Source organism: Papio anubis, chromosome 20, assembly GCF_008728515.1.
Source record: "Papio anubis isolate 15944 chromosome 20, Panubis1.0, whole genome shotgun sequence".
NCBI lineage: Eukaryota > Metazoa > Chordata > Mammalia > Primates > Cercopithecidae > Papio > Papio anubis.
The window spans coordinates 43,338,993-43,361,634 of NC_044995.1; the positions used below are offsets into that span (position 1 = coordinate 43,338,993).

Genomic DNA, 22,642 nt, shown 5'->3' on the forward strand with positions numbered 1-22,642 from the left:
GACCAGCTTGGGCAATATGGTGAAACCCTGTCTCTACTAAAAATACAAAAATTAGCTGGGCGTGGTGGTGTGCGCCTGTAATCCCAGCTACTCAGAAGACTGAGGCAGGAGAATCGCTTGAACCCTGAGAGGCAGAGGTTGCAGTGAGCCGAGATTGCGCCACTGCACTCCAGCCTGGGACAGAGCAAGACTCTTATCTCAAAAAAAGAAAATTAAATTAAAAAATAAACCAAATAAATAATTGAGTGTTTTGTTTTTGTCTTTTTGTTTTGTTGTTTTGTTTTGTTTTGAGAACTAGGTCTTGCTATGTTGCCCAGGCTGGTCTCAATTCCTGGCTCAAGCTATCCTCCCATCTATGCCTCCCTAAATACTGGGATTACAGGCGTGAGTCACTGTGCCTGGCAATAACAGAGTCTGCTTTTGTTTTTCAGATAGTAAAAGTAGCTATTAGGTTAATAAAGTAGAGTGATGAGAAAAATACTAAGTGGGGAGGGGCTGTGTCAGGCATTTAGCGGGCAGCAACACAAAAGCTGAACCTCAGAAAGTAGTGAAGGCCAGGTGCGGTGGCTCACACCTGTAATCCCAACACTTTGGGAGGCTGAGGCGGGCGGATCACTTGAGGTCAGGAGTTCCAGGCCAGCATAGCCAACATGGTGAAACCCCATCTCTGCTAAAAATACAAACATTAGCTGGGCGTGGTGGTGTGTGTCTGTAATCCCAGCTACTCGGGAGGCTGAGGCAGGAGAATAGCTTGAACCCGGGAGGCAGAGGTTGCAGTGAGTGCCACTGCACTCCAGCCTGGGACTCCGTCTCAAAAAACAAGAACAAAACAAAACAAAACAAAAAACAGTAGGGGAGCCTCAAAAAGTACCTGCGTGTACAGGTGCAAGGAAAAGCACTTCAGGTAGGTGGAACCTCATGTGCAGAGGCCCTGCGATGGGGAAGATCCGGGTCCTGGTACTTCACCCAGGCACTGCAAAATAAATGCCAGTTACAGAAATCCCACTGGGTTACTCTTCTACTCATAGTTCTCCCATGGCTCCCTCGTGCTTGTGGATCAAATCCAAGCTCCTTGGCCCGGCGCTGGGCAGGGACTTGACCTCTGTTGGGGCAGAAATGCCACCAGCCCGCGCTCGGCGACCGTCACTCCAGGTCCCGCCCCCCAGTCACGCCCTACATTCCAGGCCCCGCCTGCCTGTCCCACCCCACCGTCCCATTGGATGGCGTGGAGGGCCTCAGGGGCTGGTTGGCTGGCATGGCCGTCAGTTAGGGCGAGGGCCTTGATAATCAGTCCCCGGACTTCGAGGGGGCGGGCTCGGGTGCGGGCGCGGCTGGGGCTGCGGCTTCAGGTAAATCGCCAGCTTGCGGGGACACGGATGGGGGATCCCTGGGAGGTTGGATTCGGGGACGCACCGGGACCCGGCGCTACGCTGCGTTTCCAGCCCCACTGCGGACTCTGCCCGCTGCGACGGGGCGGGCGCCGTGTCCTCGGGCCGGGACCCCTCCCACATTGGGAGACCCAGGTGGGTAGCGAGCAGAGTGGGGGGCTCTGGAGGCGTGGGCTCGCCCCCCTCTCGCCCTTCGGGAGCTCACTGAGGGGCTTGTTCGCTTCCTAATACCACAACCGGCTCTGGGACCCTTTCCCGGGACGGCTTGGGGACCCCATCCAGCCCCTCGCGCTGGGCTGGGTGTGGGAGCGTGACACGGAAACGGTGTTTTGGGGAGGGACGCACAGCCCCCGGACCCGCAGACAATGGGTAGCGGATGGGACCGCCCGGCGGCGCTTCCTGTAGGAAACTGCTCTGTCTCTGTGCGGCTAGGAAGACCTGGGGGTGGACGGGTGATGATGACTTTAGCACCCCGCTTCCTGCCGTCACCGACCCCCACCCCCACCTCAAGAGTCTGAGAGTCCCAGCAAACATCAGGGGCTGCCAGTACTCAGGGCCTCCTGGAAGGCGCCCTCTCCCCAGGACTGGGATCCTCACTGGCCTGCCGTGGCCCCCACCACTCTGGTTTGGTGATCACAGCTCTACGTCCCAAAATAGTCCCTGGGGCGGGAGAGGGGGCGTATGGCGTCGGCTCTGACGGCCTAATGAGGGGGTCTCAGGCAGAGAATCCGGATCTAGCCGTGACAGCCAGGGCAGGGAGCGGAGGAGAGGGAAGGCAGCTCCACGCCCCACTCCAGTCCACCCCCAATCAGGGACACCCACAGAGTCTGACACAGGTGTAGGCTGGGAGGGACAAGCTCCCTAAGGCTCCCTGCTCTTGCTGGTAAGGGGAAGGGGCTGTTTCTAGAAAGCATTCAAGTCCAGCCTTGGTGGTTCATGACTGTAATCCCAGCACTTGGGGAGGTCGAGTAGGGCTGATCTCTCGAGGTCAGGAGTTTGAGACCAGACTGACCAACATGATGAAACCCCGTCTCTACTAAAAATTCAAAAATTAGCCGGGTGTGGTGGCAGGTGCCTGTAATCCCAGCTACTCAGGAGGCTAAGGCAGGAGAGTCGCTTGAACCCTGGGCTCGGAGGTTGCAGTGAGCCGAGATCCCACCACTGCACTCCAGCCTGGGTGACAGAGACTCCGTCTCAAAAATAAAAATAAAAAATAGAAAGCATTCAAGTGTAGTGGCCAAAGCAAGGACTCTGGAAGACCTGCCTGGGTTTAAATCCTGCCTCTCCCTGTTTGTGACAGGACACAGGCAGAACACTAAACTGTTCTGTGTCTCAGTTTCTCCATCTGTACAATAGGGGAAGGGACAATGGCCATAGGAAATCCAACGTCAGTGGATTTAGCTAGGATTTTTAAAAAATAAGTCAAAATCAGGTGCAGTAGCTCACGCCTGTAATCCCAGCACTCTGGGAGGCTGAACTGGGGAGATTGCCTGAGCCCAGGAGTTGGAGGCCAGCCTGGGCAACATAGCAAGACACCTGTATCTACAAAAAATAAAATTAGGCCGGGCATGGCTCACACCTGGTTTGAGACCAGCCTGGCCAACATGGTGAAACCCTGTCTCTACTAAAAATACAAAAATTAGCCAGGCATGGTGGTGCACACCTGTAGTCCCAGCTACTTGGGAGGCTGAGGCAGGAGAATCACCTGAACCTGGGAGGCGGAGGTTGCAGTAAGCCGAGATCGCACCACTGCACTCCAGCCTGGGCGACAGAGCATGACTCCATCTAAAACAAACAAACAAAAAATTTAAAATATTAGCCTGAATTAGCCAGGTGTAGAGGTCCATTCCTGTAGTCTCAGCTATTTGGGAGGCTGAGGTGGGAGGATCACTTGAGCTCAGGGGTTCAAGGCCACGGTGAGCTATGATGGAGCCACTGACTCCAGCCTGGGTGACACAGCGAGCAAGACCTTGCCTCTTAAAAAAAAAAAAGTAAATATCCATAAATTCCTTAGACTAGAGGCTGGCCCATAGTAAATGTCAAAAGTGTTGTTATTATTTGATATTCTGGAGGAATCCATTCCTTTCTTAGCCCAGCCTCTGGATCCAACTGCTTCAGCTAGTTTAGGTCTTAGGAATGACCCACAGCTGTCTTCTGAGATCCCAGGGCCTGGGATTTGGGTGTGACCAGGTCACCGGAGGAGGACGCTGACCCCATTGCGTCATACAGCCAGCTGTGTGAGAAGCAGACCCAGACCCCCCAACCCTTGATCTGGACTCTTTCCACAACCCAGTTCTTCCCTGGCAATTTCCTGAAAACAAGTGATGAACGGCATTGGCTGTCCTCTGCGATGACCCGCTGGCCTGTTGACCCACCCCTTGCAGCCGGTGTGAAGGGACAGGAAACAGCTGCTTGGGGACTGGAAAGGGCCCCCTGCCTGGCCTTGGAGTGGGAAGGGAGGGGTCAGGGACCTTGGCCAGACAAGTGGGAGGTGGGGTTAGGGTTTCCCCAGCAGCGGAGTAGGGTAATGAGTCAGGAGGGCTGGTGGGTGCTCAATGCTTGGTAGTATCAGGCACACAAGTGGTCACCAGGGATTCGAGAAGCCAGAAGGCGTGGCTGGGAGTGTTGCCATGTGGTTAGCCCAGATGGGCAGTGGCCCAGGGACAGGATGAACTGGGTCTGGCAGACGCCTGTCAGTGGAGGACTGGACAGGTAAGGGGCAGTGAGAAGCTGTGGCAGGGACCTGCTGGCAAGGGGTCCGCAGAAGATGGGCAGAGCCCAATCTGAGGGTACTTTTCCCACAGGCAACTGATTTAATTGTTCTGTGCCTCAGTTTCTCCATCTGCAAAATATGAATAATAATACTACTTTGCAGTATGCAAAGTGTTGTATGGGGGATATATGTGTGTGTGTGTGTGTGTGTATATATAGACTTTTTTTTTTTTTTTTGAGACGGAGTCTTGGCTCTGTCCCCTAGGCTGGAGAGCAATTGCACAATCTCAGCTCACTGCAACCTCTGCCTCCTGGGTTCAAGCGATTCTCCTGCCTCAGCCTCCTGAGTAGCTGGGATTACAGGCATGCACCATTGTGTCCAGCTATGGGGATTACATGTAATCAGGCAGGACACACCATAGGTACTTTCCCCTCCCCGAAGGTTTTCCATATGGGTTTTCCAAAGCCCATCTTTCCCACTCTGTGCTCCCGTGCTTTACTTTTCTTTTCTTTCTTTTTTTTTTTCTTTTCTTTTCTTTTCTTTATTTTTGAGACAAGGTCTCGCTCTGTCACCCAGGCTGGAATGCAGTGGCATGATCATAGCTCACTGCAGCCTGCATCTCCTGGACTCAAGAGATACTCCTGCCTCAGCTTCTTGAGTAGCTGGGATTACAGGTGCATGCCAACACATCCAGGAAATTTATTTATTTATTTATTTATTTATTTTGAGACAGAGCTTCGCTCTGTTGCCCAGGCTGGAGTGCAATGACTCGATCTCAGCTCACCACAACCTCTGCCTCTGAAGTTCAAGCCATTCTTCTGCCTCAGCCTCCCGGGTAGCTGGGATTACAGGCATGCACCACCACGCCCAGCTAATTTTGTATTTTTAGTAGAGATGAGGCTTCTCTATGTTGGCCAGGCTGCTCTTGAACTCCTGACCTCAGGTGATCCACCCACCTCGACCTCCCAAAGTGCTGGGATTACAGGCATGAGCCACTGTGCCGGTGGTTTCACTATTAAAAAAAAAAAAAAGTAGAGATAGCGGCCAGACATGGTGGCTCATGCCTGTAATCCCAGCACTTTGGGAGGCCGAGGTGGGTGGATCACCTGAGGTCAGGAGTTCGAGACCAGCCTGACCAACATGATGAAACCCTGTATCTACTAAAAATACAAAAAATTAGCCGGGTGTAGTAGCAGTGGCTGTAATCCCAGCTACTTGGGAGGCTGAGGCAGAAGAATCACTTGAACCTGGGAGGTGGAGGTTGTAGTGAGCCGAGATCGAGCCATTGCACTCCAGCCTGGGCAACAAGAGGGAAATTCTGTCTCAAAAAAAAAAAAAGAAAAGAAAAGAAAAAAGAGATAGGGTCTCACTATGTTGCCCAGGTGGGTCTTGACTCCTAGGCTCAAGCGATCCTTCTGCTTTGGCTTTCCAGAGTGCTGAGATTTCACCCTGTGCTTTTTGAACCAAAGTTCTGGATTCAATGTTTGTCCTTGTTAAATATCACATTATTATATGTGGCCCAATCTTCCTCACTCTCTTACAGCCTCCATCATGTCATCTAAACAGTCACGTTCCCAGACAGCCTCATGAATAATACAGCTCTGACAACCCAGGTGTTTGTGTTTGCATTACAAACTTACGAGCCAAGGATCAAGCCTGTGACACTCCACTAGTGACATTCCAGGGAGACAAGTATCTGTTGATTTGGATCTTTGGTGCATCCAGCCCGCAATTCCCCATCATTCCTGCAAGAGTTTCACAACTGACCTTGGTAAAACTTTAGATGCACAATTACATCTTTTTTTTTTTTTTTTTCTTTTGAGACGGAATCTTGCTCTGTTGCCAGGCTGGAGTGTAGTGGCGCAATCTCAGCTCACTGCAACCTCCGCCTCCTGGGTTCGAGCGATTCTCCTGCCTCAGCCTCCTGAGTAGCTGGGACTTCAGATGCACGCCACCACACCTGGCTAACTTCTGTATCTTTAGTAGAGATGGGGTTTCACCATGTTGGCCAGGCTGGTCTTGAACTCCTGACTTCGGGTGATCCGCCCCTCTCGGCCTCCCAGAGCTCTGGGATTACAGGCATAAGCCAGGGTACCTGGTTCCAGATGAGTTTTTAATGATCCTGTGAAGGGCTTCCAGCTCTGGTCTTCCTTTCCTAAAAGCTCATACTCCACTACATAGAGCATCCATTTCTAATTTTCCCCAGAGATTATCAGAAAACTCAGCAGGTCTGGAACGCCTTCCCGACTCCCAGCTACCCTTGTTTTCTTGGTCATCTTCTTTTTGCTTGATGTCTTTTCTGCTTCCTCCTGCCCAGCAGGCTGATGTCTGACACCTGGGGATCATTCATTCAATCCAAAGTTTCAAGGTCATCTAGGCACGGTGGCTCATGCTTGTAATCCCAGTACTTTGGGAGGCCGAGGCAGGCGGATAGCTTGAGGTCAGGAGTTCGAGACCAGCCTGGCCAACATGGTGAAACCTCATCTCTACTAAAAATACAAAAATTAGCCAGGCGTGGTGGTGGGCGTCTGTAATCCTAACCACTCAGGAGGCTGAGGCAGGAGAATCACTTGAACCCGGGAGGTGGAGGCTGCAATGAGCCGAGATTGCAGCATTGCACTCCAGCCTGGGTGACAGAGCGAGACTCTGTCTCAAAAAATAAAAATAAAAAAAGTTTCAAGGTCTCTTGAGGGAAGAGGAAAGAGAGGGCATGTGTGGAGGGAGGTTGGTGGGTGGAGGAGAGCTCTTGGGTCCTGTTTACTTAGACTCAAAGGCAGGCCCCAGAGGCTCCAGCCAGAGGGAGAGCACCCAGCCCCACCCTCACCCCTTTTGCAGGGTGCCTCTGACAGCTGCTGCAGGAAACATGGCCAAGTTTGCCCTGAATCAGAACCTGCCTGGTGAGTGTGCAAAAAGAGATATGTGTGTGCGCGCATGCACAGAGAAACGCTTGATGCCTGTGTGTGTGGACACAGCCCTCCAGTGGCCAGAGGGTCCTCTCCAATGTCATGAGCCTGCTTTAAACCACCTATGGTATCAATCACGGCCGGGTGCGGTGGCTCATGCCTGTAATCCCAGCACTTTGGGAGGCCTTGGTGCGGGGATCACTTGAGATCAGGAGTTCGAGACCAGCCTGGGCAACATGGTAAAACCCTGTCTCCACTAAAAATACAAAAATTAGCCAGGCATGGTGGCGCGTGCCTGTAGTCCCAGCTACTCGGGTGGCTGAGGCAGGAGAATTCCTTGAACTTGGGAGACAGAGGCTGCAATGAGCCGAGATGGCACTACAGCACTCCAGTCTAGGCAACAGAGCGAGACTCCGTCTCAAACAAAGAAAAAATCAAAACAAAAAAACTCCCACCTATGGCACTAATCACAAGTGGACTACTAGCCCCCTCCCCAGGTAGCCCTCAAACTAGGAAAGTGTGGCCCCTGTGCCTCCATTCCTCTTCCCCCTGCCTTCCTTTACTCTGCTCGGGACACCCTGGTCTCCAGCTGGCTGTGAATCCAGCTGACCCTCCTCCCTCCTACCCCAGGGTATTTCCATGGGCTGTTTTCTTCTAGAAACCTTTTCCCAGCTGCTTCCTCCTCATCCTGCAGGGCTTCCCCCAGGCCAACCTTTTTTTTTTTTTTTTTGAGACAGGGGCTCACTCTGTCACCCAGTTTGGCGTGCAGTGGTGCGATCTCGGCTCACTGCAATCTCTGCCTCCCCAGCTCAAGTGATCCTCCCACCTCAGCCTCCTGAGTAGCTTAGACTACAGACGCTCACCATTATGCACAGCTATTTCTTTTTCTTTCTTTCTTTTTTTTTTTTTTTTTTGGAGATGAGGTCTCACTTTGTTGCCCAGGTTTGTCTCGAACTCCTAAGCTCTAGCGATCCACCCGCCTCGGCCTCCCAAAATGTTGAGATTACAGGCGTGAGCCACCACGTCGGGCCAGGGCTCCTTTTTTTTGTTTGTTTTTATTTTGAGAGGGTCTCCTCTGTCGCCCAGGCTGGAGTGCAGTGGTGCGATCTCCGCTCACCGCAAACTCCGCCTACCAGAATCAAGTGATACTCCTGCCTCAGCTTCCGGAGTAGCTGGGATTATAGGCGCGCGCCACTACTGCCCAGCTAATTTTCTTATTTTTAGCCCAGACTGGGTTTCGCCATGTTGGCCAGGCTGGTCTGGAACCCCTGACCTCAGGTGATCCGCCTGTGTCGGCCTCCCAAAATGCTACGACTACAGGTGCGAACCACCACGCCGGGCCAGGGCTCCCCTCCACAGCAAAGTCCCCTACACAGGAAAGCTTCCCTGGCAACCAGAGGCTAAGTAGCGCCTCCTCCGTTTATTCCATTATTATTATCATTGTCTTAGGTATCGTTTAGAAGGATGCTTATCTGCTTTCTACAGGAGGACAGGGATGTTTGTCTAGCTCACTGCTGTGTCCCCAGGGCCTAGAAACGTGCTTAGCACACAGTAGGCGCTCATTAAACGTGCGATTGAGTGAAAACTTGGGTACAGATAAGTGTGAAGCGTGGGCATGGGTGGGGGACACGCTCGGTTTGTTTAGTATCTCCCGAGTCTCCTTGTTCTGATGCCCCCTCCCCGTGCCCCCGTCGTGCCTCCAGACCTGGGCGGCCCCCGCCTGTGCCCGGTCCCCGCCACCGGGGGCGCCCGCAGCCCGAGCTCGCCCTACTTGGTGGAGACGCCCTATGGCTTCCACCTGGACCTGGACTTCCTCAAGTACATAGAGGAGCTGGAGCGTGGCCCCGCCGCCCGCCGCGTCCCTGGACCCCTGCCCGCGCGCCGTCCCCGCGCGCCCCGGCCCGGCCTCGCGGGCGCACGTAGCCCAGGCGCCTGGACATCCAGCGAGTCCCTGGCCAGTGACGACGGTGGAGCACCGGGCGTACTCTCCCCGGGCGCGCCCTCGGAGCCCCTGATGTCGCCGCGCGCGCCCGTGCGCAACCCGCGCGTCGAGCACACGCTTCGGGAGACCAGCCGGCGGCTGGAGCTGGCGCAGGCACACGAGCGCGCGCCCAGCCCCGGCCGCGGGGTCCCTCGCAGCCCACGAGTGTCCGGCCGCAGCAGCCCCGCCCCTAACCTTGCCCCTGCCTCGCCTGGCCCTGCCCAACTGCAGCTGGTACGCGAGCAGATGGCCGCGGCGCTGAGGCGCCTGCGCGAGCTCGAGGACCAGGCGCGAGCGCTGCCCGAGCTGCAGGAGCAGGTGCGCACGCTGCGCGCTGAGAAGGCGCGGCTGCTGGCCGGGCGCGCGCAGGCCGAGCCAGATTGGGAGGCCGAGACGCGCCCGGACAAGCTCGCCCAGCTGCGGCGGCTCACCGAGCGCCTGGCCACCTCCGAGCGTGGCGTCCGTGCCAGGGCCAGCCCCCGGGCTGACGGCCCAGACGGCCTGGCTGCAGGGCGCAGCGAGGGCGCGCTCCAGGTCCTCGACGGGGCGGTCGTGAGTCTCGATGGGACGCCCCAGACCCGGGAGGTGGCCGTCGAGGCCGTGCGCGAGACCCGAGAAACGGGTGCCCAGGCCGTGCCGGAGACCCGGGAGGCCGGCGTGGAGGCTGCCCCCGAGACCGTTGAGGCGGATGCGTGGGTGACCGAGGCACTGCTGGGGCTGCCCGCGGCCGCCGAGCGTGAGCTGGAGCTGCTGCGAGCCAGCCTGGAGCACCAGCGCGGGGTGAGTGAACTTCTGCGGGGCCGGCTGCGGGAGCTGGAGGAGGCCCGCGAGGCTGCGGAGGAGGCAGAGGCAGGGGCCCAGCTGCGCGAGGCCACCACTCAGACCCTGTGGAGCTGTGCCGAAAAGGCCGCGCAGACCGAGCCCCTGGCGGAGGTGCCCTCCCTGATTCAGGAGAGCTCACCCGGATCCACGGACAGAGACAGGGCCATGGCGCCCGCGGGTGAGTCCCGACCCCGTCGCTGGGCCCTGGCTTGGTGGGCGCCGGACTCGAACTCAGTGCCCTCATCCCATCCCCGCCAGGCATCCTCAAATCCATCATGAAGAAGAGAGACGGCACCGCTGGTGCCCAACCCAGTTCCGGACCCAAGAACCTGCAGTTTGTTGGGGTCCTCAACGGAGAGTGAGCGCCTTTCCCCTCCCGTGGCATCTTCTGCCGGGACATAGACTGGGGTTGGAACCCCAGCTCTGCCCCTCTGCTGGCAGCGTGGTCTGGGAAATCCTCAGTTTCCTCATCTATAAAGTGGGAACGGCCACACCCACGTCGCAGGTCTCCAGAACGAGCCCACAGGGTAGTTTTAGGAGACGCCTCCCACCCTGCCCCCAGGTACGAGAGCTCCTCCAGCGAGGACGCCAGTGACAGCGATGGCGACAGCGACAACGGTGGCGCCGAGCCCCCGGGTAGCTCCTCGGGCTCTGGGGATGACAGCGGCGGGGAATCCGACTCGGGCACCCCTGGCCCTCCCAGCGGCGGGGACATCCGGGACCCTGAGCCCGAGGCGGAGGCAGAGCCTCAGCCGGTGGCACAGGGGAGGTGAGCAGCGCTCGCTAGGAGTTTGGAGAGGAGGCAGCTGCTCCCCTCCTGGTCGGCGCTGCCCCGGATCCATCCTGAGCCTTTCCTGGCCTTCTCTGCAGGTGTGAGTTGAGCCCGCGTCTAAGGGAGGCGTGCGCAGCGCTGCAGCGGCAGCTGAGCCGGCCCCGCGGAGTAGCCCGCGACGGCGTGAGTGCCCCGGGAGCCCAGCACCAGGGAGTGGCGCGGGCGCCTCCAAGGACCTCTGACGCCCACTTAGGGGAGCGCACCGGGTTCCATCCCTTCCCGCCAGGCATCTCGCCTTATCCCGGGTTCTCCGAAGGGATCTCCTTCCCAGGACAGCGCTGATCTTTCCTTGGTTTCCCCAAAGAGGCCCGGCCCCGGCCCCACTCCCGGACTCCCCAGGGGCAAGCACTCATTGCCTTTCCCCATTCCAGTTTCTCCCGCAAATTCTTCCCTAGAAGGAAAGGACCCCCTCCCCGCATGTTTGCCCTCCGATAGGGGTGTGGCCCCGACGCTCCATCTGGGTCCGCATGGCTCCCCACCGGGACGAGGAGTGACCTTCCTTCCCTGTCTGGAAACGCCAAAGGGGTCTCTTCCCAGTACCCCCTCCAACTCCCCCAACATCGCTGATGTCATCTTCGCCCCTATCTCGGCAGGGCGCAGTGCGCCTCGTGGCCCAGGAGTGGTTTCGAGTGTCCAGCCAGCGGCGCTCTCAGGCGGAGCCCGTGGCCAGGATGCTGGAAGGGGTGAGGCACCTGGGACCCGAGCTGCTGGCGCACGTGGTGAACCTGACGGATGGCAACGGAAACACGGCCCTCCACTACAGTGTGTCCCACGGGAATCTGGCCATCGCAAGCCTGCTCCTGAATACGGGTCAGAGCTAAGGGAGGGTGGGGGGGACACCAGGAAATAGGGGAGGAGAGGGCAGGGGGCTGACCTAGGCTCAAAGACTCTGGAGATGAAAGCAGAGAATGGCTGCCAGCACAGGGCACCACTCCTCCTCGAGTTATGTTATGTTATGTTATGTTATGTTATGTTATGTTATGTTATGTTACGTTATTTTTGAGAGGGAGTCTCAAACTGTCACCAGGCTGGAGCGCAGTGGCGCGATCTCGGCCCATTGCAACCTCTGCCTCCCAGGTACAAGCGATTCTCCTGCCTCAGCCTCCCGAGAAGCTGGGACTACAGACATGCGCCACCACACCCAGCTAATTTTTGTATTTTTAGTGGAGATGGGGTTTCACCATGTTGACCAGGATAGTCTTGATCTCCTGACCTCATGATCTGCCTGCCTCAGCCTCCCAAAGTGCTGGGATTACAGGTGTGAGTGACTGCACCCAGTCAACCTCCTCAGGTTTTAAACCTCTTTGTGTCTGGGTTCTGAAAGGCCTTCTGCCCTCTGGGCCAGGCACAGTGGCTCATGCCTGTAATCCCAGCACTTTGGGAGGCTGAGGTGGGCAGATCACTTGAGGTCAGGAGTTTGAGACCAGCGTGGCCAACATGGCAAAACCCCATCTCTACTAAAAATACAAAAATTAGTTGGGTGTGGTGGCACATGCCTGTAATTCCAGCTAATCAGGAGGTTGAGGCAGGAGAATAGCTTGAACCTGCGAGGCAGAGGTTGCAGTGAGCTGAGATCGTGCTACTGCACTCCAGCCTGGGCGACAGAGTGAGACTCAGTCTCAAAAACAAAACCAAACCAAAACAAAAAAAACTTGCTGGGCATGGTGGTGGGAACCTGTAATCCCAGTTATTAGGGAGGCTGAGGTGCGAGGATCACTTGAACCCAGGAGGCGGAGGTTGCAGTAAGCCAAGAGTGAGCACCACTGCACTTCAGCCTGGGCCACAAAGCAAGACTCCGTCTCAAAAAAAAAAAAAAAAAAAAAAAGAGGCCTTTTGGCCCCACCATACCTCTAGTTCTACCCTGAGGCTCTTCCCACTTTGCAGCTGGAGGGAATAAACAGCTCTGGGCTTAGGTAAACCTCAGTTTAGGGGCATTATTTAATCTTGCTTGTGAAATGGGGTTGGCAAGGCCTCCCTCCCTGGGTAGCTATGATAATACAGGTGGTAGGAGATCAGTAAATGGCCACCATGTGCTCTGTCCCTGAATCTCCAGCCAGAGCACTCACGGAGTTCCTGAGCCCCAATGTCTAGCCTGGAGGGAAGGAACTCACCAGGCGGGGCTCTGACTCCTTCCTGGGATGGGACACTCTGCCCCACCCACCTCCAGCTGCTTGCCCCGATAAACTGGGCACAAAGGGTCTGGTGGGCGGTAAACAAACTGCTGTCCACCAGGAGCCCCCTCCCTCCAGGTGCCCTCCTGCAGGTTCAGAAACCTCTGAGTCAGCCTTTGGGCACCTCTGGTACTAACTGCAGGCTGAGGCGGGTCCCACTGCCTGCCCGGAACCCCCTAAACACACAGATCCCTCCCATCCCTGCAGGTCTTTATGACCTAGGAAAGGATACAGCTGCTCTGGAAGCTGGGCCATTGTCGGAGACAGGGGACACTGAATGAATCTAAATGAATTTCTTGGGCATCTCATGCCTTAAAGGGGGCTGGGGCTGTGGCAGGGGAGTTGGCATCGTTGGTCACCACAAGAGGCCTCAGGCTCCTTGGCCCCCTTATCTCCTGCATTTGAATCCCTACTTGTTTTTTTGTTGTTGTTGTTGTTTTGTTTTTGAGATGGAGTCTCGCTCTGTTGCCCAGGCTGGAGTGCAGTGGTACGATCTCTCTGCTCACTGCAACCTCCGCCTTCCGGTTTCAAGCGATTCTCCTCCCTCAGCCTCCCGAGCAGCTGGGACTACAGGCACCTGCCGCCATGCCCAGCTAATTTTTGTACTTTTAGTAGAGACGGGGTTTCAACATGTTGGCCAGGCTGGTCTCAAACTCCTGACCTCAACTGGTCAGCCTGCCTCGGCCTCCCAAAGTGCTGGTATTACAAGCGTTAGCCACTGTGCCCGGCCCTGTTTGTTTGTTTGAACAGAGTCTCGCTCTGTCGCCCAGGCTGGAGTGCAGCGGTGCAATCGCAGCTCACTGCAACCTTCACCTCCCAGGTTCAAGTGATTCTTGTGTCTCAGCCTCCTGAGTAGCTGGGATTACGGGCACGAATACCACACCCGGCTTTTTTTTTTTTTTTTTTTTTTTTTAAAGATGGAGTTTCACTTTTGTTGCCCAGGCTACAATGCAATGGCACAATCTTGGCTCACTGCAACCTCTGCCTCCCAGATTCAAGCTGTTCTCCAGCCTCAGGCTCCCAAGTAGCTGGGATTACAGGCATGCACCACCACACCGGGCTAATTTTGTATTTTTAGTAGACACAGGGTTTCTCCATGTTGGTTAGGCTGGTCTCGAACTCCTGACCTCAGGTGATCTGCCCGTCTTGGCCTCCCAAAGTGCTGGGATTACAGGTGTGAGCTACTGCACCCGGCCAATTTTTATATTTTTAGTACAGACGGGTTTCACCACGTTGGCCAGGCTGGTCTTGAACTCCTGACCTCAAGTGATCCTCCTGCCTAGGCCCCCCAATGTGCTGGTATTACAGGTGTGAGCCAGTGTGCCCAGCCTCTAATTCCCATTTGGCTCTGCCTCTCCAGACCCTCTCCTGGTTCTCACCCATCTCAGCTCTGCCTATACTTGCTTGCTGTCATATACACTAATGCCCCTGCATTCAGGAGCTGTTTCCTCTTTCATCCCCTGGAATCTAGGGCCTGGAGGTACCTGGGTTTGCCCTTTGTTCTTGCTCTCCACTTCTAGACCTTTACCCCTCTTCCTTCTCAAACCCTACCTTGGAGCATCTTGTCACTAACTAGACCCCTCCCCACTCTGCCTCTCCGGCTTCTACCTCTGACCTCAACTAGCTCCTTGTTTCTTGAACCTTAGCTCCTGGCTAGTTCTCCCTCTCTCCCTCCAGCCTAATCCTTGCTGCAAAGCAGGTCCACTGTGCACTGGTTACCCCTTCAGCCCATTGCACCTTGGAATGTGCTTTTCCTACCTGCCCGAGTCTGGTAAGGTAGAATACTCATTCACACAACGAGTTACACGAAGCAGGTTCCTTATTTACAGATAGGCAGCAAGGGAGAGCAGAAGCCTAAGACTGACAGTGAGCCAATCCCCCAAGGCTCAGGAAGGCTGCCCAATTTGGATGGAATCTGGTCTGCAGGTGCCCCACTTGCACTGCAGGTGGAAAGCAGCCCATTCTAGGTTTATACCCTGGGGAACAGGAATTGCTGGGCTAACGCATTAAAGGACAACCTGTTTCTAGATGGGGACAGGAACAGAGCCTAGGCTGTTCCAGCCAGTTCCTCCTTATCTCAAGATTGCATTTCCAGAGCATTGAGACGGAGTTTCGCTCTTGTTGCCCAGGCTACAGTGCAATGGCACAATCTCGGCTCACTGCAACCTCCGCCTCCCAGATTCTCCTGCCTTAGCCTCCTGAGTAGCTGGGATTATAGGCATGTACCACCACACCTGGATAATTTTGTATTTTTAGTAGAGACAGAGTTTCTCCATGTTGATCAGGCTCCACGTAGGTTAAAGCATTCTATAGTCTTTTTTTTTTTTTTTGAGGCTGAGTCTCGCTCTGTTGCCAGGCTGGAGTGCAGTGGCGTGATCTTGGCTCACTGCAACCTCCGCCTCCCGGGTTCAAGTGATTCTTCTGCCTCAGCCTCCCAAGTAGCTGGGACTATAGGCGCCCGCCCTATAATTTGTATTTTTAGTAGAGATGGGGTTTTACCATGTTGGCCAGAATGGTCTCGATCTCTTGACCTCATGATCTGCCCGCCTCAGCCTCCCAAAGTGCTGGGATTACAGGAGTGAGCCACTGTGCCCGGCCTATAGTTATCATTGAGAACTACAAGTGAGAAAGTGGGGAGAACTGTGGTGCGCTTGTCAATTTCTTTTTTTTTTTTTTTTTCCTTTTTTGAGACGGAGTCTTGCTCTGTTGCCCAGGCTAGAGTGCATTGGTGTGATTTCAGCTCACTACAACCTCTGCCTCATGGGTTCAAGTGATTCTCCTGTTTCAGCCTCCCGAGTAGCTGGGATTACTGGCAAGTGCCATCATGCCTGGCTAATTTTTGTATTTTCAGTAAAGATGGGGTTTCACCATGTTGGCCAGGCTGGTCTTGAACTCCTGACCTCAGGTGATCTGCCCGCCTCAGCCTCCCAAAGTACTGGGATTACAGGAGTGAGCAACCCCACCCAGCCGACACTTGTCAATTTCAGTATCCTCCCCCATGATCCCTCCAGCCTCCTGACTGCTCTCCTTCCTTGCCCTTGACTCTGCCCCACATCAGCTTTACAGGTGTAACACCAGCCCCAGACCTTGATGTCACTAATAGTTGCGCCCCTTACAGAATCGCAGTTCCCAGCTCCCCACTTCCCGACCCTCACCTCCCAGCTTCTCAGCTTACAGGCTCCCATTCCCAACTCCAGTCATCCTTGGACCTTACGGAGACAGTTACCCCCGTGCCCTCTCCGTTTCACAGCCCCCACCCCTTGTCTCTTTGCCTCTGTCATCCTCCTTCAGCCTGTCGTGAACTCTTCTCCATACCCCTCTCACCCGACCCTACCTGCCTGCCTGACAGACCCACAGCAAACCGTCAAGTGTGTGTTGAATAAATGCCTGCTCCCCCAGAACTTTCAGGAACGTGTAGTTTTGAGTGTGTGTGTGTGTGTGTGTGTGTGTGTGTGTGTGTAGTGGGGGTGGTGAGCCAAGAGTGTAGAGAGAGGATTATCAAGTAAAAACATAAATGATTTCAAATGGTAGTAAGGACCATAGCAGAAGACAACCGGGGATGAAGTCAACGAAGAGGGTGATTCTTTTTAAATTTTTTTTTTGTAGGTATGGGGTTTCACCGTGTTGCTCAGGCTGGTCTCCAACTCCCGGGCCCAAGTGATCCTCCCACCTCAGTCTCCCAAGTCGCGGGGATTACAGGCGTTGTCCACCACACCTGGCTGATTTTTGTATTTTTAGTAGAGATGAGGTCTCGCTCTGTTGCCCAGGCTGTTCTTGAACTCCAGAGCTCAAGTGATCCTCCTGCCTCGGCCTCCAATGTTCTGGAATTCCAGGCATAAGCCACTGTGCCTGGCCAGGGTGATTCTTTAGTTAAGCAAGGACAAGGGTAAGCTGCAAGAGAAAAGGGAGAGGGAGCAGGAAGATGGATGGGTCCCTGGGCTAGCCTGCAGGGACCGCACTCTGGTTATTTCTGTGTGCTCCCCCCTTACCACCTGACGCCTTACACTGGTATCTTAGTGGAAGGCATGGACACCCACACAGCATGCCACCCCAACAGGGAACATCCCCCAACCCCTTTTCATAGACAGCTTTGTTCCCAGGCTGGAGTGCAGTGGCGTGATGCAGCCTCAACCTCCCAGACTCAAGCGATCCTTCCACCTCAGCCTCCTGAGTATTTGGGACCACAGGCACGAGCCCCCACACCCAGCTAATTTTTTTTTTTTGGGGGGGGGGGAATGGAGTCTCGCCCTGTCACCAGGCTGGAATGCGGTGGCGTAATATTGGCTCACTGCAACCTCCGCCTCCCATGTTCAAGCAATTCTCCTGCCTCAGCCTCTCGAGTAGCTGGGACTACAGGCGCACACCATCGACGCCCGGCGAATTTTTTGTATTTTTAGTAGAGACGGTGTTTCACCATGTTGACTCTTGATCTCTTGACCTCGTGGTCTGCCCGCCTCGGCCTTCCAAAGTGCTGGGATTACAGGCATGAGCCACCGTGTCCGGCCAAATTTTTTAAGAGATGGGGGTCTTACTATGTTGCTCAGGCTGGCCTCAGACTCCTGGCCTCAAGCGATCTTCCTGCCTTGGCCTCCTTAACCATTGGGTGTACAGTCGTGAGCCACCATGCCTGGCCCCCATTTTTGCTGTCATTTGACTTAACTCTTTACTCCCCAGTCCCTCATCTCAGCTCTCCTTCCTCACTAGGGTATCCATCTCATGACTCCGACCCCGCTCCTTTCCCCAGGCTCCTCACTATATGCCCCTCCTGCCCATTCATTTCCTTAAACTACTTCAATTCTCAGAGCCTTCAGAATGGCAGGAGACAGGGATTAAAACAGCCACTCCAGGAAACGTCATCCAAACAGGCACTGGGAGGAACAGGGGCCAGGATGGTAACAGAACTGATCCCAGAGGAAACTGAGATCACATTTGTATTTCATTCAGGACAGGCAGCGTTGACCAGGCTGTTTTGCTTCCTAGGGCTGCCATCACAGTATCACTGTGACCTGCTTCAAACAACAGGTGGCCAGAAGTCTGAAATCAAGGTGTTGGCAGCTTTTTTGTTTTTTTGTTTTTTGAGACAGGGTGTCACTCTGTCGCCCAGGTTGGAGCGCAGTGGTGTGATCTTGGCACACTGCAGCCTCCGCTTCCCAGGTTCAAGTGATTCTCCTGCCTCAGCCTCCCGAATAGCTGGGATTACCGGTGCCCACCACCACTGCCCTGGCAACCAAATTCATTTTTTTTTTTTTTTTTTTTTTTGAGACGGAGTTTCGCTGTCTCCCAGGCTGGACTGCAGTGGCCGGATCTCAGCTCACTGCAAGCTCCGCCTCCCGGGTTCACGCCATTCTCCTGCCTCAGCCTCCCGAGTAGCTGGGACTACAGGCGCCTGCCACCTCGCCCGGCTAGTTTTTTGTATTTTTTAGTAGAAACGGGGTTTCACCATGTTAGCCAGGATGGTCTCAATCTCCTGACCTTGTGATCCACCCGTCTCGACCTCCCAAAGTGCTGGGATTACAGGCTTGAGCCACCACGCCCGGCCCCAAATTCATTTTAAATTGTTGCTCCTGGCTAGGCGCAGTGGCTCATGCCTGTAATCCCAGCATTTTGAGAAGCCGAGGCAGGTGAACCACGAGGTCAGGAGTTCGAGACCAGCTTGACCAACATGGTGAAACCCTGTCTCTACTAAAAATACAAATATTAGCTGGGCGTGGTGGCATGTGCCTACTCAGGAGGCCAAGGCAGAAGAACCACTTGAACCTGGGAGGCAGAGGTTGCAGTGAGCTGAGATTGTGCCACTGCACTCCAGTCTGGGCGACAGAGCCAGACTCCGTCTCTAAATAAATAAATAGTTGCTCCTGGTTGCTGTGTGGAACCTGAAGTTGATTCAGGGTCAAGGGTGGAGGCTGGCACTGTTCTTTTTTTTTTTTTTTTGAGACTGAGTCTGGCTCTGTCGCCCAGGCTGGAGTGCAGTGGCCGGATCTCAGCTCACTGCAAGCTCCGCCTCCCGGGTTTACGCCATTCTCCTGCCTCAGCCTCCGGAGTAGCTGGGACCACAGGCGCCCGCCACCTCGCCCGGCTAGTTTTTTGTATTTTTTAGTAGAGACGGGGTTTCACCGTGTTAGCCAGGATGGTCTCAATCTCCTGACCTTGTGATCCGCCCGTCTCAGCCTCCCAAAGTGCTGGGATTACAGGCTTGAGCCACCGCGCCCGGCGGCACTGTTCTTTAGGGGAGCAATGATGGTGGCTTGGCGGGCGGTGGCCATGAAAATAAACATATCCTTTTATTATTCAGTCAACAAACGTTGAACTGAGCATGTACTATGTGCCAGGTATTGTTCTAAATACTGAGGGATACAGCTGCAAACAAAACCAAGTCCCTGCCTGATTTGAAATAGGGAGATCCGGGCGAGTGGCTCATGCCTGTAATTCCAGCACTTTGGGAGGCCACGGTGGGTGGATCACTTGAGGTCAGGAGTTCAAGACCAGCCTGGCCAACATGGTGAAACCCTGTCTTTACTAAAAAATACAAAAATTAGCCAAGCGTGGTGGCACATGCTGTAGTTCCAGCTACTCGGGAGGCGGAGGTTGCAGTGAGCTGAGATTGCACCGCTGCACTCCAGCCTGGGTGACAGAACGAAACTTATGTCTCCAAAAAAAAAAAAAAAAAGATGAAATAGGAAGGTCCTTCACTGAGTAGATATTTGAGCAACACCCTCATGAGGCAGGAACCACGTGGCTATTGTGGGGAGAACGTTGAAGAGACCACCCCGTATGCAGGTGCCGTGCCCAGGGCTTGCAGGTAGCTGAGTGGATCAAGTCGGGCCACGGTGTTGGCATCTCCATGGACAGCCCCCTTTTCTCTCCCAGGGGTCTGCGAGGTCAACCGCCAGAATCGAGCCGGCTACTCAGCCCTCATGCTGGCTGCACTTACCTCTGTGGGGCGGGAGGAGGAGGACATGGCCGTGGTCCAGAGACTCTTCTGCATGGGCGACGTCAATGCCAAGGCCAGTCAGGTGCGTGGACGCCCCCACTGTGGCTCTCAGCCAGGAGTCACTTCCACTTTGGGAGTCAACCTGTCTGTGACCTCCCTTCCCCGAGCCTACCCCAGCCTGTCCCCTCTTCTTCCCCACTCCCCAGACGGGGCAGACGGCCCTCATGCTGGCCATCAGCCATGGCCGACAGGACATGGTGGCAGCCCTGCTGGCGTGTGGAGCTGACGTGAATGCGCAGGATGCAGATGGGGCCACGGCGCTGATGTGCGCCAGTGAGTATGGGCGCCTGGACACCGTGCGGCTGCTGCTCGCCCAGCCAGGCTGCGACCCTGCCATCCTGGACAATGTAAGACCCCACAATGGGGCTGGCATCCTGGGGGGGTGCCCATGGCTTGGCTCAGGGATCTGACTGTCCCTAACGTTCAACAGGAGGGCACCAGTGCCCTGGCCATCGCCTTGGAGGCTGAGCAGGATGAGGTGGCCGCTCTGCTACATGCCCACCTGAGCTCGGGCCAGCCCGAAACCCAGGTGAGCACAGCTCTGGAGAAACCAGCCTTCCCAGCTGCAAATTCAGTCTGCAGAGGATAGTAAATATGCCCCAGACCTCCCTTTCTGCTCCCCAAAGGTGGCAACAGGGGTGCAGAACCAGTGTCTAGATTCTCCTATGTGGCTTTTTTTTTTTTTTTTTTGGAGACAGGGTTTCACTCTGTAACCCGGGTTGGGGTGTAGTGGCGTGATCAGAGCTCACTGCAGCCTCAAACTCCTGAGTCAAGGGATCCTTCTGCCTCAGCATCAAGTGCTGGGATTACAGGTGTGAAACCAGAGCGCCTGGCAGGGGCTGGGATTTGATGTGAAAGCAGCAAAACCCCAGTGAGGTTGACACTATCCCAGGTCATGAGACTGAGGCCTCAAAGGGGGAAGCAACTTAAGGTCACAGAGACCTAGCTAAGACCTTTCATGCATGCCTGGGCTCCTGCTACCTACTGCCAGGGAGGCTCTTATCAAAGGAAAAAGGGGCCCAGTGCGGTGGCTCACGCCTGTAATCCCAGCACTCTGGGAGGCAGAGGCGGGTGGATCATGAGGTTAGGAGATCGAGACCATCCTGGCTAACACGGTGAGACCCCATCTCTACTAAAAATACAAAAATTAGCTGGGCATGGTGGCGCGTGCCTGTAGTTCCAGCTACTTGGGAGGCTGAGGCAGGAGAATGGCGTAAACTCAGGAGGCGGAGCTTGTAGTGAGCTGAGATCCGGCCACTGCACTCCAGCCTGGGCAACAAAGCGAGACTCCGTCTCAAAAAAAAAAAAAAAAAAAAAAGGAAAAAGGAGACCTTTGGCATCAGGCAGGGTGGGGAAGCGGGTCTAGAGCTTCAGAACTGGAGATGGGGTGAGTTTGCAGAACACACTGGCCCCCAACACCACTATACTCTGATGGCAAGTGCCAGGAAGTTTCAGCACTTTCATAATCAAAGTGTCAGCCCACCCATCCCGTACAGGTTGACCCCAATTTACCATGGCTCCACTAACAATTTTCTATTTAGTTATTTTTGAGATGGAGTCTTGCTCTGTCACCCAGGCTGGAGTGCAGTGGGGCGACTGTAGCTCACTGCAACCTCCACCTCTGGGGTTCAAGGGATTCTTCTGCCTCAGCCTCTCAAGTAGCTGGGACTACTGGCACGTGCCACTATGCCCAGATAATTTTTTCTTTTCCTTTGGAGACAAGAGTCTCGCTCTGTCACCCAGGCTGGAGTGCAGTGGCACAATCTCAGTTCACTGCAACCTCCACCTCCCAGGTTCAAGTGGTTCTTGTGCCTCAGCCTCCTGAGTAGCTGGGATTACAGGCATGTGCCACCACGCCCAGCTCATTTTTTTTTTTTTTTGAGACAGCTGCTTTGTTGCCCAGGCAGGAGTGCAATGGCACAATCTCGGCTCACTGCAACCTCCACCTCCCAGGTTCCAGAAATTCTCCTGCCTCAGTCTCCCAAGTAGCTGGGATTACAGGTGTGAGCCATTGCGCCTGGTACCACTTACAATTTTTTGACTTCATGATAGTGTGAAAGCGATGTGTACTTAGCAGAAACCACACTTTGGCAGAGTATTCAATAAATTACATGAGACATTCGACACTTCATTAAAACAGGCTTTGTGTTAAACGTGTTTCCCCAACTATAGGCTAAGGCGTTCTGAACAGGCTAAAAATGGACCATGCTGAACTGTGGTGTTTGGTAGATTAGGTATATTAAATACATTTCAACTTGCAATACTTTCAACCTATGATGTACTCACCGGGATGTAACCCATTGTAAATTGAGGAACACCTATACTTGCCCCACTGGAAGAGATGTGGGAGGAAGGTCAAGCGCCTCTTCCAGGTCAGAAGGGGCAGAGGTAGGATACAAACCAGGCAGCCTGGCTCCATTAGGTGAGGCTGGTGCTGAATCCCACGTTTCCTGCCTTAAGGAGATTGCAGCAGGACCCCCTCTTTTCCCCTCTCTCCAGAGCGAGTCACCCCCTGGCTCCCAGACAGCCACACCTGGTGAAGGAGAATGCAGCGACAATGGAGAGAACCCCCAGGTTCAGTGAGCTGCCCCGTCTGGCTCACTATACCTAGCTGTGGGGAGATCTCCTCCTCAGTCACCTCAGTGTTTGGCGCACAGAATGGTCCAGGGTCCTCTGCTCAGAGGCTAACACTGGCCGAAGAGAAAGGCAATTTCAGTTGGGGTGACTGTGACAGGAAGGGTCTCACCCTCGCCCCACCAAAATGAGGTGGGGACCAAGGAGTGATACAGCCCTGTTTCACCCACTCTCTGAAACTTTTTTGCTAATAAAACATTCCTACTA

The 22,642-nt window shown here is 54.8% G+C and overlaps 1 protein-coding gene across 8 annotated transcripts; it reads left to right on the forward strand.

The window, feature by feature from the left end:
- The first annotated feature begins 1,314 nt into the window (after positions 1 to 1,314).
- On the forward strand, positions 1,315 to 22,642 carry KANK3 (KN motif and ankyrin repeat domains 3). 8 transcript variants are annotated; one of them, XM_031659998.1, is made up of 12 exons: positions 1,315 to 1,349; positions 5,645 to 5,872; positions 6,937 to 6,998; positions 8,708 to 9,985; positions 10,066 to 10,165; positions 10,370 to 10,576; positions 10,678 to 10,762; positions 11,233 to 11,449; positions 19,678 to 19,823; positions 19,948 to 20,148; positions 20,232 to 20,330; positions 22,301 to 22,642. In XM_031659998.1, exons 3-12 carry the CDS (start codon positions 6,965 to 6,967, stop codon positions 22,382 to 22,384), a joined length of 2,451 nt encoding a protein of 816 aa, XP_031515858.1. In that variant the 5' UTR covers positions 1,315 to 1,349; positions 5,645 to 5,872; positions 6,937 to 6,964; the 3' UTR covers positions 22,385 to 22,642. The 8 variants fall into 8 exon arrangements, with proteins under 8 accessions (XP_031515858.1, XP_031515859.1, XP_031515857.1 ...); XM_031659997.1 differs by lacking the exon at positions 1,315 to 1,349 and adding an exon at positions 1,358 to 1,523; XM_031659999.1 differs by lacking the exon at positions 5,645 to 5,872 and having other exon boundaries at positions 1,317 to 1,349.

Excerpts from the sequence above, each read along its gene's own strand:
- KANK3 (XM_031659994.1), top strand. The coding sequence starts at position 6,812 with ATGTGTGGAGGGAGGTTGGTGGGTGGAGGAGAGCTCTTGGGTCCTGTT. Across the intron at positions 10,763-11,232 it reads GCGGAGTAGCCCGCGACGGC|GGCGCAGTGCGCCTCGTGGC; the intron begins GTGAGTGCCCCG and ends CTATCTCGGCAG. Across the intron at positions 20,149-20,231 it reads ACCCTGCCATCCTGGACAAT|GAGGGCACCAGTGCCCTGGC; the intron begins GTAAGACCCCAC and ends AACGTTCAACAG.